The sequence below is a fragment of the Malaclemys terrapin genome, chromosome 3 (genome assembly GCF_027887155.1).
Source record: "Malaclemys terrapin pileata isolate rMalTer1 chromosome 3, rMalTer1.hap1, whole genome shotgun sequence".
Taxonomy (NCBI): domain Eukaryota; kingdom Metazoa; phylum Chordata; order Testudines; family Emydidae; genus Malaclemys; species Malaclemys terrapin.
Window position 1 is genome coordinate 87,326,403 of NC_071507.1, and position 20,489 is coordinate 87,346,891.

Consider the following 20,489-nt stretch of genomic DNA (forward strand, 5'->3'; position numbering starts at 1 on the left):
CTCCCTTGGATATCTTGAAGTCTTAAGTGTTCTGAAATCATTACCAGGTATTTGGAAAAGGTCCTTTGAGATGCAGAAGAGTCAGAAAGGAGTCATGTGAAATCTGAACATTTACATGTATTTGTTCAGTTTTCTTGGGTCCAATATGGCATAAGCGATTTGTATTACGGTAGCACTTTGGGAGCTCAAAGGTCGAAAGCTGCAACATGCTAGTCAGTGTATAAATAAAAATGAAACAGACCCTGCCTTGAAGATTTTACAATCTAATTAGACAAGACAGAGACAGTATTAAGGGGCAGGGAATATAAAAAAAACAGAGTGAGCAACTATGGTCTGCATATATCATACTAATTCCGTAATTTTTGTTGGTCTGTTTTTGGGGGGTTTTGGGGACATATTTCCATCTCTTCTTTGGCATGAGGAAACAGCTAAAATAAAGTCATCCTGTTACTACTCAAGTATCTGTATTATTCTTATTGGAAGGAAGGATATGATTTTGTACTTTTCCTGAGTCTAATCAGATGGTTCCTTGAAAAGGGGATAAGATGGAATTAAATTAGGGTATCCCTTGCTAAACTATTTCTAGGAGCTATTTGAGCCAACAAATTCTATGGCATACAGCCTCAAAAAGAAAAGCTATCATCATAATAGGACTGGAAAGGTCGTCATCCATAAAGTGGATGTGAGAGAAGATGCACTGACTGGACTGCAAAATAGTGCAGAGCTAATGACTAACTACCAATTTAGCTTTTAAAAAAAATCAAAAACAAATTACTAAATTACAAGAAGAAAGGTCAAATGAGAATTGGGAAAACCACACTGGAGGTATCAAATCCAGTCTGAAGAATCTGAAGATGGGAACACAGATTCTTAGCCCTGGTCAATACTACAAACATATGTCAGTATAACCATGTCACTTGGGATTTTTCACAGCCCTGAACAACAGTTTTATTGACCTAACTCCCAGTGTAGACAGTGCCATGTCATTGGGAGGGTTTCTACCATCAGCATAGCTACCGCCCATCAGAGTGTAGGTACTCCATCACTGATGGGAGAAGCTCTCCTGTTGGCGTAGGTAGCATCTTCACTAAACACTACAGCAGCATCACTGCAGCTCTGTAAATGTAGACAAGCCCATAGATAGAAGTAAACGTTTGTTGTATAAGCTGAGAAGGATGTATATAGTCCAAACAGCCATTTCTTTCATGAGGATTTTTACCTCCTGCCAAGCGCACATGCATTCTGAGCAGCGTGGCTCTATGCTGATAGTACCCAAAGAGAGTTAAATCTGTGACCCTTCCAATCTTGGAGCTATTAAAATTATAACCTGCACTTAATTTTGATATTCAAAATCTTTACCTTCCCCCACCCCACTAATGCACCCAACCAGAAAAGGTGCAGATAAACTTTCCTTTTAGAAAGCAATACTTACGGGTTCAAAAGAAGCTAACTGTGATCCAAAGGAGTCATCACATGCAATATACATTTACAAAGGACCACAAGGACTGGAACAGTTTATGAATTAAAAAAAGATATACTTACATCTGGATATTCTTTTACAGGCACATATAGTTTCTCTTGTAACTGTACAATAGGTCCCACAGCATCTGGTAATTCTGCACTTCTCTTCTCCGTACTACCATTTAATGTGTCGTTATACATGTCTTTCCGTACTCTGCTAATTTCTGTGGGGAGGGGAAAAACGTATATTATGTATTAAACATGATATCTTGTATGACAGTGATTTTATCTTATAGATTACAACTTTCCTGCATTAACACTTCTCCTAACTTTCTGAAAGTCATTGGGAAGTGTATACACAAACGTGTAGTTTTTTTTGTTTTTAAATTATATACTAGTGTCCATGCCAATACTTAAGGGGAAGTGTTTTTTCTTCATGTTTGGCAGTCTCTACCTAAACAACCTACTTAGAAAATGAACTGCTCTCAGGTGGAAAAAAGTGTCATGTGAAATTCCTAAAAGTCCAGGAAAAAATGTGCACACAAAATTTTAGAACTTTGAAAAAAAAAAAAAAGCAGTTAATTTATCTACCATTTAAATATTAGGTGTAAAGGTGCCAGAAAGATAACAGAATAATTTTACTCATTCACATGATTTAATTATCAAACATCACCACAATGAATTCTGACAGTAATCCATACTTGGTATTTGGTTGATAATTATAGTATTTGGAAACTAAAAATGGTGCAATTATTATAATCAGATTATAATTTTAGACTACTTCTCATACAGATTGAAACCAAACCACATGAAGGATTTTTATTTATTATTTTTCTAAGTTGTCAGTATTCCATTTGCATTCTCTTTGCACACAAACTGAGCCTACAATAACTGCTGTCATAATTCACTTCTTTTAGGGATAAAAATTAGCACAGCAACTTCAAACCTAGACTTCAGCAAAACAACATAAACATCAATTGTGAGTGAGTGAAAGAGTTAAAAGTCAATGACGAATTATGCAGTGAAGGATATAAAAGCATTAAAATGTCTATATTGCAGATTAGTTTCCTTATTCAGAACATTGAATTTGCATCATAGGATTAAATTTTTTCCTAATTATTTTGAGCTGAGGAAAGTTTAAATATCAAACAGCATTCTGAAATGGAGATTTTCCTGCAATAAATTAATAGTATCAGGTAATACTGATCAATAGTTAAAATGAAAACAGTGCATTCAAGACTCAGGGTAGGTCTACACTACCCGCTGGATCGGTGGGTAGCGATCAATCTATCGTAGATCAATTTATCGCATGTAGTGTAGACGCAATAAGTCGATCCCCGATCGCTCTCTCATCGACTGCTGAACTCCAGCAGTGCGAGAGGCGGAAGCAAAGTTGACGGGGGAGCCGCGGAAGTCGATCCCTCGCCATGAGGACGCAAAGTAAGTAATTTTAATTTGATCTAAGATATGTTGACTTCATCTACGCTAGTCTCATAACTGAAGTTGCGTATCGTAGATCAATCCCACCCAGTGTAGACCAGGACTCAGAGGCAGGATGATCCAATGGCTAGGGAATTAGCCTCCAACTTAGAAGTCCTGGGTTCAATTCCCTGCTGCACCACAAATTTCCTGTGCTCCCATGGTGTGGTTGACTATTGACCTTGACCCACGACCCTATCCTGAAGGAAATATGATTTGGGGTAAAATATAATCTATTTTCTTAGCATGCATATAGAAAGAATATTGGAAGTTACTGAAGCTGTAACAGCAAGTAGAAAAACAAAATATATTACTAAAAATATGCTTGGCTATAAGTTTTAAGCGTGAAGTGTTAAGGGCTTAATGAGACCCAGAAGAAATTGGCAGTTGACATAAGTTAGCATGTGTATTATGTTCCTGACCTAAAGTTATAAAATTTAGCAATATAGATCTTGTGATAGTTTAGCAATGCATTGTCTGATAAACAGGTAAACCACAAACATATGATAGCATCATAAGATATTTTTGCAATAAAGTAATCACACATTGAAACTATTGGGACATTAACGCAAAACAGATGTTAGTCAAAAGTTTAACTACTGTTAGCCAGAATACCACACATGGGCAGGGGCTCAAACCTTATAAAAATATGTGGACATGTGCGAGTGGAATAGGAAAAGGTGTATAAAATACGTTGTTGGAACAGGAGTGGGGGGAGAGAATAGGATATGGGACAACTGAGTATGAAGTCTGGCCACGCTTGGGTGCTTTTTTCTTCCATCTTGGTTTCAAAAGAGCTCCATAACATTTTAAAAACAATGCAAGAAGCCACTTTACTGTACTTGTCTTATTTTTATACTGATGTATATTTATTTTTCTTAGAATTTTAATTATCTATGTCTGTATTAACTGAAGCTCAAAGTCTGTGTGTACGTCAATTTTATCTTAATTTTAAGTAGCCACGTGGAAAAAAACCTGTTTTGTGACTAGTGCCTGTTGTATCCCAATAAATAAATTTATAATTGTGATAATTGATAAGGCTAGATTGGGCAAGTCACTTAGACAATTGAGGCACACAGGCTTTTTGTAAAAACAGGGATATAATACTTCCCTACCTCAGAGTTTGTTGTGAAGATAACTGGATTAAAGACTGTAAAGTGCTCAGATATTATGGTGATGGGGGCATGAGATATTATGGTGATGGGAGGGCGGGAGGGGAGAGTCTCCTTGTGTATCTAAGCAATAAAATATTTTAAGTTAACCAATATAAAATTATTCAAGTTGCTTATGGAGCACCATTTAAATAGAATGTTTTCAGGTTTGTTTTTAATTATTTTTTTTTAAAATAGTACACTTGTTTTTCAGCTTCTCTGGTGTCTATAAACGTATTTTTTCTCCAAAGGAAAATATAACAATGCACAGAGAAACAGTGAAGCTGTCTATACAAAGTATTAAATGCACAAAGTAAACAAACTGAAAAATTATTTATGTTGACTACTTTCATAGTAATGTAACTTTTGTAAGTACAAAGTTTTCAGAAACAAAAGATTTTTCAAATTGGCATCCCTTGAAAAAGGATCAGCTTTTTTTTTTAAATTAATCTTGTCAAACCTTTAACTTGTCAAATTTCTGGAGTTATCTACGAAAATAATAGAACATTTAATAAGGATCTATCTTTGATACTTCTTTTAATATCATTAACCAAAGAAAAAATCACTCCTTTATGCCATCCAAGCAGAATGCAGGAGAGAGGTCTCCTTGAAACAAAATCCTTTGTGTGTACACAATAATATAAAAGTTTAAAAAAAACCAAAACACAAAAAACAACCAATCACCAAAATGCACATCATACAATTAAACTGGTTTTCTGCAAGAGCCAGAAACTGACATGGTGATTAAGTTCTGAAGAGTCGGTAATCTAGACTGCATACCTACTGACAACTAAAGCTGTGAAGACTTTTGGTTTCTCCCATCCCCCACCCCGGCCCTAAAATGAAAGGTCCAATAGTTGTCTTTTTCTTTTAATAAAGTGTGGGAATGAAGATTCCCACCCCCCACATGTACGTGACTCTGAAGAGTTACTATAGACATATTTGAAAGGGTTTTGTACTAGGAACATTAGATAAATTATAATCTGCAAATGCAAGCTAAGCATTCTAATAAGTTAGAGAAGGTGCGGTGACAATACACCTCTACCCCAATATAACGTGACCCGATATAACACGAATTCGGATATAACGCGGTAAAGCAGTGCTCCGTTGGGGGGGGGGCACGGTGCTGGGCACTCCAGCGGATCAAAGCAAGTTCGATATAACGCAGTAAAATTTTTCGGCTCCTCAGGACAGTGTTATATTGGGGTAGAGGTGTATTAAAGGATTAATATTGAAAACAGAAGATTGTATGCAACTTAACTGTTAGATTGGCTTGGTTTGCTGCTGACCAATAGGGCAAACAAGCGAACAGTTTATGAATGTATCTGACATGCCGAAAGTTGAAAGAAGTGACATGAACAACTGAACTGACTAAACTAATGGAAACTTAATTCCGCTAACGTAAAGCCTAAACGCTGTAAAGAGCTGTTCAGTGGCAAGATAGACTATATGTGGGGTCATCTCAGAGTGCAATAATCTTCAAGTTCAAATGTCCTACTGAATGAATCCATATGTCCACTGAACTTCAAGAGCAGAACATTGATGAGTTTTGGTGATTCTGCAAGAGATATTTTGCAATTCCACCATCACTAAAACTTCCCTCCTTGATCATTTCAGATCCTGTTTCAGGCCTTCCAGGAGTTCATCATAAACTTCATTGAAGACTAGTCTTTTCATCTTTGCAACCCAAAAAATTGCAACCATCTATCAGTGATCATGTCAAAAACAACTGAAAAGCAAATTCATGAACTTGTTAAGAAAGGTGTAAATATCACTATCAATAACAACAATTGAATAATTTAAATAATTGACTGAAGAACTTGGTCTTTGACATTCTCCTCCAGAGAGAGAGAGAGAGAGAGAGACCTCACAGGTCCACTGCTAAACGCTTCAAGTAAAGAAAGAAGAAAATTTAGAAGAACTACAAGATCAGACATCAATGCAAGATGGCTGGTCAAACATGAGGAAAGACCAGCAAGTGGTGGTCAAAACATAGCAAACACGCATGAAGAGACTATTCAGAAAGGCAGCAAATTTACAAAGGAAGGAGATGGTTTCAGAGAAACTTGACAGATTAGAGACTGATGATACTGTTACAGTGGAAATCTGGCTAATATACTTAAATAAACGAAACAAGAAGATGATGCAGTCTTCACCTCTCTAGACTTTTTTGTCCAGGGTTTTAAGTCCCTGAAGATCTGGCAAGGTCTCCAATGTGACCCTCAAAAAGGCACTTTAGCCATCTGGAATTAGGCTAACTCACCAGCATAGATTTTTGCAGCAGGCACAGAACTTAAAGCGCAGAGACTGAGGAACACCCTGATAACAGGTGTTGACCCCTTGTAACAAAAACTCCAACACCCAAAGTTGCTATAGAAGATGAAGAAAACCTATACTTAACTTACACTAACAAGTACTACTAATTAACTATTTACAGAACAGACAAACTCCCTGGAGTGGGAGAAAACTTGCAATAGCAAGCCAACACACTCCAACTACCTACTGCAGGTGGTAAGAAGGAACCGAAGTGGGTGAGGGATGTACCTGCCCCTTATGCTATCAGGCAGCAGCACAGAAGTGCTAGGGGTGCATGCATTACCCAGACAGGTACTGCTAGGGAAAAACATCTGGCTCTGGTGCTCTGGGCATGCACATTCCAAAAGAGAAATGGACGTGTGCAATCATTCAAAGAACATCTTATTGCATTTTTGTTGCCAGTCCACAAGATTGTCCAACTAGCAAGAGAGGTAGCAGAAAGGAACGAATCTCAAAACATCAGTGGTAGCAAGCTATGAACACATGTAATTTGGCAGAAAAAACATTGTATAAGCCTACATCACAACATCCATGGAAGACGCTAAGAGCTTACTACTTCTCTGCTACAGAAATGCCAATAGTTCAGAAATGGGGGAAATAGAATTTGAATAGATTAATTGTAACAATCTGTTTTTTGTAATTTTAAATCAAGATTATTAAAGTCACTTAAAAAAATCATTGATTTAAGTCAATTTTTTACAAAAATTCACCTAATTTGAAATTGTGCTATTTTCGATTACAATTTAGAATGAACTACATTATAAATGCTGTTGGACAATGACTTCTTACTCTACCAGTAGTGACAGTGAATCTATATATTTTACAGAACTACTGTAGGCAAAAGAACAAAATACTAAAGTTATTAAAACTATTTAATTTATAACTAATAAATCTCAAGTGGCATCAAACCTCGATCAATACAAGTCAAGTCTACTACAAGGTTCACACTGAAAAATTGTTTAGAGTTTGGAACTAAGTTGGAAGTTGTGAAAAAAAGATTAATTCACATTTACACAAGCCCTGTTATTGAAATAACCACATTAAATTAAAAATGCAATGTTTAAGAGAACTAAAATCCATGATCAAGAATAGCTAGACAGTAACAATGCATTTCCATTATTCAGACTTAAGGTGCTTTCAAAGCTTTCAAAATTAAAATTCTTGAAAAGGAAACTGAAACCTTATCTGTTTTATGCAGTTTGTAGCATGTAGTACAACAGCTACATGATGAAAATAGTCATTACAACTCCAACAGAAGACATAGCAGTTACAATCTGAGATACTACTTTTATGATCAAATCTGTTTTCTCAAGTTTGAGATTCTCCCTATTGAAGTGGTGTTGCATTTCTCTGTACTGAAGAATGTAGCTTTCTGAAATGAAAAAGTTGATTTACAGTGGAGTTTTTCTTGGCAGAAAAACTTTCTAGCCTAAGCATATTAACAAGCAAATTTTGAATTCTAGGTTTAAAAGTAAAAATGGGCACACAAGATTTAATTATATGTAGTAGAAAACAACAGTATTAAAAGTAGGCCACAACACTTTCAGAACACATTCAGTCATTACATAATTGTGGCTCAAAAAAAATTTTTCAAGCTTCTTTCACACCTCAACAGCTTCAGCAACTGAACATGAAACACGATGTATAGAAGTAGCATTGCTCCTGGTTTCAATACCTGGAGCAATTCAGCAAACCTCTCTAAACAAATTTGTTAACTTTTGGCAGTCAGTATCCTGTCATTACAGATTTTCCATTAATTTGGGCCACTTTGAAATGTAAGTTCCTAGGTGGGGTTTGCAAAAGTATTAAGGCACAACACATACATGGCCTTTTTGCTTGTATCTGGCAGCTCCAAAGTGATTATTGCTAAAGAATTTAATCATACATAGATAAAATGAGCTCTGATACTCTTTCCTTCCAAATCTTCTGACAGTAAGTTTAGGGTGTTAGAAAAACAACTATATGAAACTACACTAATACACAGGGGCATAAGTTTGGGGAGGTGCGGGGGGAGGAGGGGCAGGCGCATTGCCCCCCCAGAGGCGAGATGTGGAAAGACATGGGGTCACATATCATTCCTCCACTCCCACCCCCGATTTCTGTTCAGCCTGCGGGGGGCGTAGGAGGTCTGTCCTTCCCACACTGTGCCTCCCCCCGACCCTCCCCCACTTCCCCCAAAGCAGGCCAAACAGACCAAGCCCTCTAGGTGGGCAGGGAGCAGGATGGAGCAGCTGTTCCAGGTCACTCCCTCACCAGCTGGACACCACCTCCTGGATCCTAGTGCCCGCCTGTTTCTTGTACAACAGTGAGTGCCCATGAGGGACAGAGTAAGGGGGAGAGGGGGAAGAGAAGGGGATGGGGGAATGAGGCAAAGGGGATGGAATGGGGAAGAGAAGGACATACGGGAATGGGGCGGGGGAAAGCAGGAGCCCATGGTTGTGTTGCAAGGTATTTACGTGCCAGATATGTTGAATATTCATATAACCCCTTCATGCTTGGGCCACCATTCCTGAAGACATGGTTCCACACTGATGACGCGCGTTAAAAAAGTAATATATTAATTAAATTTGTGACTGAACTCCTTGGGGGAGAACTACATGTCTCCTGCTCTGTTTTATCCGCAGTCTGCCATATATTTCATCTTATAGCAGTCTCAGGTGATGATCCAGCACGTTTGTTTTAAGAACATTTTCACTGCAGATTTGACAAAACGCAAAGAAGGTACCAATGTGAGATTTCTAAAGACAGCTATAGCACTCAACCCAAAGTTTAAGACTCTGAAGTGCTTTCCAAAATCTGAGAGGGACGAGGCATGGAGCATGCTTTCAGAAGTCTTAAAAGACCAACACTGTGATGCAGAAACTATAGAACCCGAACCACCAAATAAAAAGAAAAATCAACTTTCTGGTGCCATCTGACAGATGATGAAAATGAACATGCGTCGGTCCACACTGCTTTGCATCATTATTGAGCAGAACCAGTCATCAGCATGGACGCATGTCCTCTGGAATGATGGTTGAAGCATGAAGGGACATATGAATCTTTAGTGCATCTGGCATCACAAGATATTGGTGCCAGCTACAACAGCGCCGTACGAACACCTGTTCTCACTTTCAGCTGACATTAAACAAGAAGCGGGTAGCATTATCTCCTGGAAATGTAAACAAACTTGTTTGAGCTATTGGCTGAACAAGAAGTAGGACTGAATGGACTTGTAGACTCTAAAGTTTTACATTGTTTTATTTTTGAATGCAGTTACTTTTTGTACATAATTCTACATTTGCAAGTTCAACTTTCATGATAGAGATTGCACTACAGTACTTGTGTTAAGTGAATTGAAAAATACTATTTACTAATATTTTCACTGTAAAAAATCAAAAATAAATATAAAGTGAGCACTGAACATTTTGTATTCTGCACTGCAATTGAAATCAATATATTTGAAAATGTAGAAAACATCCAAAAATATTTAAATGCTATTCTATTATTAACAACGCGATTAATTGCAATTAATTTTTGTAATCGCTTGACAGCCTTAATTGTTTTGTATCCCTTATACCTAGCTTCTATTTCTGGGTAGTTATGCAAATGTTAAGTCTATTCCACTTGTTTAATTTTTAACCCTATTTTTCTTTTCAGATAGAGTTTTGATTTGTTCCCCCCCTCCCTTCTTACGCTCTTTCCACAACTCTCACCTATGTAAATACTGTTTAATTCTTTACTGTATTCAGTGAGGGGTTTTTCCCCGCCTTCACTGGTTTAACCATTGCCTTTTGATTCCAAACACACACCCCAAGAAATATTTTAATTGAATCGTATGAATTAGATGTACATTTCTTAAGACTGCTCTGTATATTCCTTGCCACTGACCGAAGCCTTCTTTCCTGGTGTGGAGGGGAGGGGGAAGAGATCAGGTTCTATTACAATCTACCCAGGGAAGTTTGCTGGTGGGGCTCTTGCTCCAAGTAGCATTTGGTGTGGGTAAAGGAAAGGCTACGGGCCTTCTGTTCCAGTGTCTAGATTTTGTGGGACCAGTTGTTGGTCTACTCAACACTACCCCTTGCTGTTCTCCAGAGGCTATTTGCTCTACAAATTTACTCTTCCTATGAAAACAGGTTTTAGAAAAAAAAGCTCCAAAGTTACCTAGACAAACTGTATTTGCAAAAAATAAAGGGAGGAGCTACAATACTTTAATAGCCAACCCCCACATACACTCTAGGCCTTTGAGCCCTCAAGATCCACAAATTCTGCTTTACACAACTTGGCAATCGGGTATCAATGTGTTTTATATAGCTTTCTTTACATGAGAACTAGTGGTACTCTTGAGCAAAACTCCTGAATTTTAAATTGAGCATCTCTGAGAATATGCACAATAAAGCAGTGTAAGTGATAATACATTTTAATTTATTCCATTAAACTGACAGTCTGGTAAAGTAGTGGGAACATTTTTTTTAGGACTAGCAGCCTTATAGCCCTTTACAAGTGTTTAAAAAAACCTAATACACAATATCAGTTCAAAATGCCAAAGACTACCATAAAGTTTTTGGGGTTTATTTAAAAAAAAAAAAAGAGGACAGAGACTGCCAATACAGGATATGTCATCAGACAAGTTAGGTAACTTCTTTTTCTAATACAGCAAATGCAGAAATAAGAATCAACCACCTCATGTGCACACTGAAGATTCACCTTCCACCTTGCAGTAGCCTCTTATGCATTGTTTGTTTCTGTTTTCAGAACCATAGACCTACCTTCTAGAACAAAGCATATGGAAGTCATACAAAAGTATAACTTTCAGTAAAAATATGGTTTATATTTGATGCTTTTGCTCACCTTCCACTGCCTCTCTGCAAAATTCATTTCTTCTACTGACTTTGTTCCTTTGTGAGTCCAATTCAAGAACAGTACTTAGGATGATTAAACTGTCAGTCCAATGATTAATGGACAGTTCTTTTAGCGCTCTGTCAGCTCTTAACATCAGAATTCAATCATTTTCTTTGTGAGCAGGGCCTGCAGGCCTATGTAGAACTGACTTTAAAACTCAAACCAAACCAAACACACCCACAGGCTGTTCATTTCCTAAAAGCCTTCAATCGACATTTTTAAGTGCACTCTATTTTATTGGCAGAAAACAATAATTCATACAGTTCTTAATCTAGCATTTTTATTAACCTGAAAACTACAGTTTAGTTGATGAAGTGACAGCCTTTTAATTAATAGAAAAAGTCTAAATCCTTCACTGGTCTTTTCTAGAAAGTTTTCCACCACTAACACCAACGGATCAAATCCATCGGCAATAGTTGAAATGATGGGACAGGCAAGGACTAGGAGACACTGGCATTTTACTATTATTGCACAGGCCTGTTCTCAACAGGTTTGGGCAACAGAATGAATAAAATGTCGGTAATCACCTAAATCGGTCTACTTTCACACTCCTACTGCTGACACCAGTAGTGGAGCAGAACAAGCGTTGGTAATTTTCCAAGAAAAATGCTAACACACATGCAACTAAAAATAAAGGTGTCAGACAAGAAGTTTTGGTCACTTACTGCAACTGAGAATCTTTGAGATGTATGGTCCCTATCTGTATTCCATATATGGGTACACGTGTGCCATGCACCCAAATCTGGAACTTCTTCTGAGCAGTGTCCATCAGCCTGCATATGTGCAGTAGCTCTCCTCGTGCTCCAAACAGAAGATATAAGAGGCAGTGGAAGTCAACACCACTCCAGTTCCTCTTCCTACCACAATACAACAGGATGCAAAGTGGGGGGAAGGTAGTGGATGGGGATTCACACATCTCAAAGAACCTCCAGTTACAGTAAGTAATCTCTACTTCAAGTGATGGTCCCTATATGTATTCCACACGTGGGTGACTGGCAAGCAATGTTCAGACTGGAGGCAGGCAAGAGGATGCTGGTAACAAATATGCTTGCAATGTTGCCAATCCCACTGCTGCATCCATAGCTGAAGTATGAACTAGGGCACAGTGTATCGTGAACATGTGAATTCAACTCCAGGTGGCCACTCTGCAGATGCCCTGCAGCAGAATGTTTGACAGGGATGCCATGGAAGCCGTTTGTGCTCACATGAAGTGAACTGTGACTCCGAGGTGGAGGAATGTTTACTAACTTGTAGCACTCAAAGATGAATCCTGAGACCCACTTAGAAATCCTCTGGGAGAATACGGCTTGCCCATGCAACCTCTCCCCTATGGCAATAAAGAGTGAGTTCCCACTGGGTTTGGTTCTCTGCATGGAGAGCACCAGGCCACCCCGGACATTGATGGAGTCAAGTCTCTTGTCTTCAGCAGACGCACTGGGTTTCAGAAAGAATATGGGTAAATATTGTTTGATGTAGACCTCAATCTTAGGGAGAAACTTGGGATGTAGTTGAAGCTTTTTTTTTTTTTGGATGAAAAAACTAAGGAGGATTCGTCATGATAGCCCTGAGCTTGCTGACCCTCCTAGCTGAGGTGATAGGTACAAAAAACACCATACCTTCATTAACAGGTGGGTCATGGTACAAGTTGCCATGGGTTTGAAAAGCAGACTAATGAGCTTGGACATGACAAGGTTAAGGTCCCGTTGAGTAGCCAGGTGAGTAATGACAGGGTATCCTTCCACCACATGGAGAAAGGCTCTAATTATGCCTTCTTTAGGGATAAGAGAGATTTTCAGTTGTTCAAGACTTACACTATCTGGAGAATGTTGATGCAGTTGTGCCCAGGCCAAAAAACATTCTAACTGGCTTGGTTAGCAGGTTTAAGTACACTCTCTTCTACTCCAATTAAGGCTCATCTGAACAGGAGCAAAGTATGAATGTTCTATTTCCGATGCCAATCCAAAGACCAGGCTTTGAAGTGGAGTGAGCCCGCACTAGGGTGCTTGGTCTTCCCCCCCATCTTGGGTTAGGAGATCTGAGAATAGGCAAATCCTGAGTGGTGGATGGGCAGACACTTAGAATTTCTGTGAATCAGAACTGTCTGAGCCAGTGGGATGCCAAGAGAATGATGTTGGCTCTGTCATGACAGATCTTCCCTATGAGCTATGGAAGCAAGGGAATGGGAGAAAAGGCATACCTGAGACTGATCATCCAAGACATGAGGAGAGCATTGCCTTGGGAATCACAACCCATGCCTCCTCTGGAGCAACACAGGGGGAGCTTTCTGTTTGTTTGAGATGCAAAGATGTCCCATAGAGTACCCACTACCTAAATATTCACTTGGGACTGTGTTGTGAATTTCTGACTTATGGTCTATTGAGAAGCTTCTATTTACTTTGTCAAGGAGTTGTAAATACTGGGAAGGTACACAGCTTGTATGGTGCATCTGGAACCACATCACAAAAGTCGGATGGCTTCCTGGCAGAGGGAACAAAATGTCGCTCCTCCCATATAGCTAATAGTGGTGATACTTTCTAACTTTAACTGAGTATGGAGCTAGCGTGGAAGTGGAAGGAAGGCCTCTGTTACAGTTCTCACTGGGTCCAGGTACCCTGAGCAGTGTAATTGTCCAGGTGAGCACTCTACCCCCAGAAAGTAGGTGTCCACCACAATGGTAGTCTGGGGGTCTGAGGGCTGAAAGGAACTCCCACCATGACTTTTTTCCAATTCAACCACCAGGTTAAAGAGGTGACAACTGTGGCAGGAAGTACCACCTAGGAGTTGATTATGTCTTTGCTCAATAGGTTGAGTGGAGCCAAGCCTGCAGGCACCGTAAGTGGAGTCTGGCGAAAGGAGTCACATAGATGCATGGCCTACTGTAAAACACAGGAACTTCCTGTCTGATTGGTCAGTGTCCACACTGAAATATGCACCCTTCATGTCAAGATCTGCAAACCATATCCCTTCCTGAAGAGGGGATTACAGTTTACAACTTCAGTTTTTGAATAAAGATGTTGAGTTACTGAAGGTTTGGGATAGGTCTCCACCTTCCATCTTTTTGGAGAATTGGGAAATATGGGGAGTGAAATCCTCTCCCATGTTAATGAGGTGGAACATGTTCTATTGCCCCTTAGTGTAAGATGGATTCCACTTCCGATTGAACAATTACCTTGTGACAGTGGTCCCTGAAGGGGGTTTCTTAGGTGGGAAGGAGAAAAGCCTCTATGGACTATCCCTGGTGGATAATCACCAGAACCCAACTGTCCACAGTGATCTTGTTCCAACTGTGAGTGAAGAGCACAAATCAGCCCCCAAAGATAATAGGGGACGAGGCAGTTGCATCGGTAGTGGTACACAAGTCTCAACCAGTATGTCAAAAGTGACTCATGGCTGACGGTTGACAGTGAGCAAAGCCTGCGGCAGTAGCGGGGACTGAGAAATGAGGCCTCTCACTCTGATATTTGCGCAGTGGTTCAGCTGTGTGCTGGTAATAAGGTACATGAGGAGGAGGTGATCTCTGTCTATAGGGTTGCCACTGATGTTTCCTCCTGGGGCTGGGCAAGGAAAAAAAATCCCCAGGGAACATGGAATCTATCCCAATCTTTTAGTGAGAGAAGGGACTCGTCTGTTTTCTCATTGAAAAGATTCAACTCATCAAAAGGGAGATCCTGGATGCTGTTTTGAAACAAAATACCATCTCTAGGTCCTTATCAGCATTGGGGCACAGGATGCTGGAGTGTGCCATACCACTCTATCCCAGGATGCTGGCCTCATTGTTGGGTAAAGCCACCTTACTTGGGCCTTCCAGCTGCAAGATGTCCAGGAGCCAATGCTGAAGGTTCTGGACCTCCTCTAATGAGTTCTGTAGGTCACTGGCTAGTCTTCGTAACAGCTCCGGGTACTGGTGATGGTCAACTGGGGGAGAAAGCACCAGCTGCTTTGTCCAGGGATGAGGAGGCACCCGTCAGAACTGTTGGTACCCGCAGATCCAGTTCTGCCTCTTCCTCCTTGTACACCAACGGAACTGGTTGATGAGGAGAAGATCAGCAGTATGATTCCTGAGAGGTACTTAGATGCCTGCCCTAAGGATCCCATGGACCCCTATAACTCCAGAAAGAGGGATTGATCGGTTGTGACAGACCCAAAGGTCAGTAGCAGCACTGCCATTTGTACCAGGGCATTTCTGGTTGGAGGTGAAACTGCTCCTGGGACAGTGATATAGACTCCTCCACCGGAGTAAGAACATCCCTTAGGAGGACCAGGCCAGAAAAGTGGAGACTGTGGATGACAGAGGAATATATTCTCTGGTGTAATACAAGTCTCTGTAAACCTGGTATCCAAGGGGTTCCGACAGTTAAGTCTGAGGGATACATTAGCACCAACTGGACAGTCTTTAGATGGACAAGGTGGTACTGACAATGCATCCACACCAGCACATGTAGACGGAACCAGAGACCATCTATCCTTATGCTTCTGTACCAAGGTGACAAACAGAACTAGCAGATCTTTCTTATTTCGTATCTTGCCTCAGATCTGGGGTCTTCATCAGAGCTGGTTCCTTAGGTTTCACTTACAATGTCTCACCCAATCTGGACTATCTCGGGGAGGAAACGCAGTTCTTATTGACAGTCCTCAATGGGGATCTCTCCTTGCACTCATAAGCATGCCCTCTACTCATGGGGAACCCTGGAAGTAGAGTCCTTGGGCTTATATGTCAATGGCTCTGCTTCAGGGCACATGCTTGCATCGGACTCAGCTGTCTAGCAGAGCCTCTCCATGGGGCAGGAGGGTAGGGGGGAGGGTTCCCTGGTATGAATCGGAGGGTTTCTCCATCAGGTACTTCCACAGGCAAAGCTTCTGGGCTTCTTGGGTTCTCGGTGGGAAGGAGTGACAGACATTGCACTTTGCAAAGATATGCACCTCACACAGACAGTACAGGCACCACTGATATTTGTCACTGATGGAAAAGGATCGAGGGCAGGAGACAGTTCTTGAATCCCAGGATGTTGGACATAGTCCTGAAGTTTGGGAAAAATATTGTATACTATAACTTTTTAACTACTAATCTAAGAATATAACTATTTACATAATGTTTTCTATCTAAGTTATACAACAAAGTGAAGGAAGACATGATTCAGACTCCGGTCATGTGGCAGTAAGAAGGAACTGGAGATGCATCAACCTAACTGTCTCTTATACCCTCATTGGGGAGCACAAGGAGAGCTATTGTGCCTGTGCGGGCCAACAGACTATTCTGAAGAACTTCTTGACTCAGGTGCATAGTGTGCATGTGTATCCACATGTGGAATACACATAGGAAGCATCACTTGAAAAAGTCTATGTTCTGACATCAGAGTCAACACTTTTGTTGAAAGGTACAAGGATCTACAGACAACCTACAGCTAGAAAAAAATCATTCTGATATAACATCAATTCTGGTTTGCAGCACTAAACTGTACTTTGTTTTAAATAATCAGCTGGTAGATTTTTTAAAATGATAGCTAAATTGCTTTCAAATTAAGGTTATTCACTGCATTATGCATTTGTTTTTAATTCTTATTAAACCCTATATTTATGTTATTAAAAACGGAAAGGTAACATTCCAAATTAGAGTATGTTCAAAGACTTCTCTGCAGCATCCCTCCCCAATTCAAACATTACAGAGGCTTAAAGGGACCAGGCCATAATGATTTATGTTTTGCTGCACATATTCAAGACAGACTAAAAATAATGTATGCTTCAATCCAAATTTAAAGAACTACTTACTAGATATTGCAACAGGCTGATTTGCATCAACTTTACACGTTAAAGTTATTATAAACCCTTTGAAACGTTAAGATTCTGTGATACTTTCTAATCCAGAAGCATTAATACCTCAACAGTACTTCTGTTATTTGGACGAAGCTTTGAGCATCAACTTAGTTGGAGGGCACTTCAAGAGATTATCAATCAGCCCTGAAAATCTCTACAACCGGTTTTCAGCCCTCAAGAACAATCTTACTTATATAGACAACCTGTATTAATTTTAGGAAGTCGCATTGCAAGTGAAGAGCTTTGATAACAAGTAACACCTGAAACCTTAAAATAATCTTTAGAATTGTTTGCAATTTTAAAAGACAAAGTTGACTTTATGTTGACTCTTACATACTTAACCCTGAGAAACAAAGCTGAAAATGTTTTTTTAAAAATTCTTTACCCATAAACACTGCAACCTGCTTACAAAATACCCTTACTGTTAAAAGGTACTGCACTCTGCCCCATCCTCCTTAAAATGTGAAGTGGCATGCTGTTCAAAAATGATCCTCTGGAGTATTAAAGAAAATATTTAAATGTATTTCTGTCTGTTCCTTAGTCTGGATGATAGTAATTATCTCTCAAATGAAGCAGATACTGGAGCTTGTGTTGAAAGGTGACTGGTCTTCAGGGCGTATGCCACAACCTACAAATTCCTGTGCATGGTACTTCATTAGGGTTTGCTAAAACAAACTGAGCAATCTCAAATGCTTACTATAAATATCAGCCATTTTCTCTTTAGCTCATCCTAACCTCCAAATGACCAATTTTTGGGGGGGGGTCGCCTCAGTAAGGGGCAACACATTTAGTGGTTTTGAGGTGGTTTTATACAAAAAATTTGTATAAAACTCATGAGGGGAGGTACATACCTCCATGTTAAGTTAGGCAGAAAGGAGTCAACTAGGGATTTCTATCAAGGAGAAAGGAGAAAACTCTACTTCATTCCTCCAGGGCACAGAAAAATACGTCAGGAAATGAGAACAGAATAATAAACAAGGGAGAAGCCAGGAAGCTAGTCATGATTTTAAAAGCTGTGTCAAAGTTCAAGTAACAAAAATATCCCAAATTATTATATTTTACAAAATCACTAAACCTTTAAAACCTTTAACCCACTGCCACACAATCTAATATACACCATCAAACCAAGTAATTTACACTATCTCCACACTTTCAACCTTAACTAGCAGGTTGTGAAAAATTAACCATTTGGCTGAGTAGAATGATGGTCCAGGACCAGCAGAGAGGGAAAACAATGCTTAAACAAAATTAAGTCTTAAATTAAGGCAATTGGGTGTTTAAGGTCCAAATTGAAATTAAAAAGGTTCCTATAGTGAAAGGAGTAGTCAACTTCTTGCTTATTCAAAAGCATCAATATTGGACAAGTCAAAATGACAATGCAGTATTGTGCATAAACTGTTACTGTTCAGTTTTGGTATAAAATTTCCTGGCAGTGTGAATTAGGTTATGTCAACTACCGTCCAATTTTCACTGGCCAAGTTCTTCAGCACGACCACTACAGTGGGCTGCATACAAAAGGCTTACATTGTTATTATTGGTTTTTGAAGTAATTAAAATATGACCACTTCCTCTGTTGTCCCAGTCCCCTCCAAGCAAATGTGGCCAAATCCTACACTTAATCTTAGTTGCTTCTTGATTGTATATGTAAGTTTTATTATTTATAATTTATACCCTGAATTGTGATCCATTTACTTAGTGGTTAACTTTGGTAATGTTCCATGACTAAATAAAGATTAACTAGGCACAGACAACTGAGCAACAGTAGCATAACATTATAAGAACTACTAAATCATGGTATTAAAAGAAGCCACTCATTTTACACATTCAGATAGCAAAACTCTGATTAGCTATTTGAATTCATTCATATTTTCTGTAGGTTCTATCTGTAGCTTAAATTTATGGAGAGATGCCTGTTTTTGTGTAAATAATTTACCTCTACTTGATTTCCTACTTCTTGCTTTTAAAAGAATTTAGTGTTCATGATCAGTACCACACTGACAGACATCTTCGAGCCACAGAACAGGGAAAGCACAGTGGCTTCCCCACACTGTGCCATTAATATTTTGAGATTCTTGATACCCATTCAGTCCTACCTGTTGAGGCCAGCGTACCAACTGATGCCTACTGCAATTTGGATATGCTAAGAATACTCACTAATAATATGAGGCCATCAACTCATTTCACGTTAACAAAACCATTAGAAAACTGAAAATTCCTGTCAGCAGAAGGCAGGACACAAGTGCAAATTATTGGACAAGCCCATTAGATGCTACAGACCGTGAATATCCTGAGCATCTTTCTGCTAAATTCTGTTCTAAACTCTGACTAAAACCAGGCTATCATGACTCATGAACATGTACAAGGAGTGCTTAATAACTACCTTGCAGGGTTCCTCAACTGAAGATCCCCGATTCTCAACCCAGAAATCTGAGAGCCATAGCAGAAAAAGCATACTTCCTTACTAGGCAAGAACAAAGTGCTGTTTCACCAATCTTGACACATACAAACAAACAAAAATCCCTGGTTGGAGCCCTCCAAAAATAATCAACTGCATTTGGGAATGAGGAGGAAGGAGAAGAATACTACTTAAAGTAGACTAAGAACCATATGGGTTCCTTCTGAACTTCAGAGTTTACTCGCTTTCATGGGCAGAGTAGAGAAACTGGATACTGAAGAGTCCTGATTGAAACGGAAGTCCAATACACACACTCTCCTGGATGAATAAATAAGAAAGAAGCACCAGTTCTCCCAGCGCTCTAGGCAGAGGTTATGACAGCCAAAGTGGTCAATTTTCAAGTTGAGAGAGAAAATACTAGTCCACTGATGTTCCAGGACAAATACTCTAGGACACTTCTTCCTCAAGAAACTGGTGCTCCTCCTCTTAGCAAATGCTTCTAATAGTTGGAGACTGTCATTCCTTCCTTCCACTAAAATTTTCTGGGAGATGGGAAAATTTTATTTCTCATGCTGAACCTGAATTTCTAGTGACTGCCAAAAGTTACTTCTGAGATTGATGTTCTCAAAGGCTATGTGAACTTTGCCTGTGGAACCTCTATGTCTGTGTATCATATCTCTTGTACTGATACATCTCCTATTTTTCTGGACAGTACTAACACTAAGTATGCACAGGACTGAAAGATTAAGGGACTCATCAATGTAATTCTGAACACATGATTCCCAGCTCTCAGAACCTTTATAAGTGCATCAGATGTTTTCCAAGGCCCCCCAGAGTGGATTTTAGAAATACAGGTGAACAAGCATTGTCAGAGAAACCCAGAACTTGAGAGATAAATATCAGACAACCTGATGTTATTTACAGTAGTTAAGGTTATAGGCATCCTCTGAGAGGAGAGCCTCCTGGCTCATTCCATTAATGGACAAGAACAACTA

At 39.5% G+C, this 20,489-nt stretch overlaps 1 protein-coding gene across 11 annotated transcripts in view; it reads right to left on the minus strand.

Annotated features, from left to right (window-relative positions):
* QKI (QKI, KH domain containing RNA binding) overlaps nucleotides 1-20,489 on the minus strand; it is a 299,731-nt gene that overhangs the window by 231,642 nt on the left and 47,600 nt on the right. For all 11 annotated transcript variants that reach the window (XR_008444233.1, XR_008444234.1, XM_054021328.1 and 8 more), the window contains exon 2: nucleotides 1,543-1,685. Coding sequence is in view for 9 of the 11 variants with exons in the window: in XM_054021328.1 (XP_053877303.1) it covers nucleotides 1,543-1,685 (143 nt within the window). In the remaining 2 variants the exon portion in view is untranslated. The remainder of the gene's footprint in view (nucleotides 1-1,542; nucleotides 1,686-20,489) is intronic.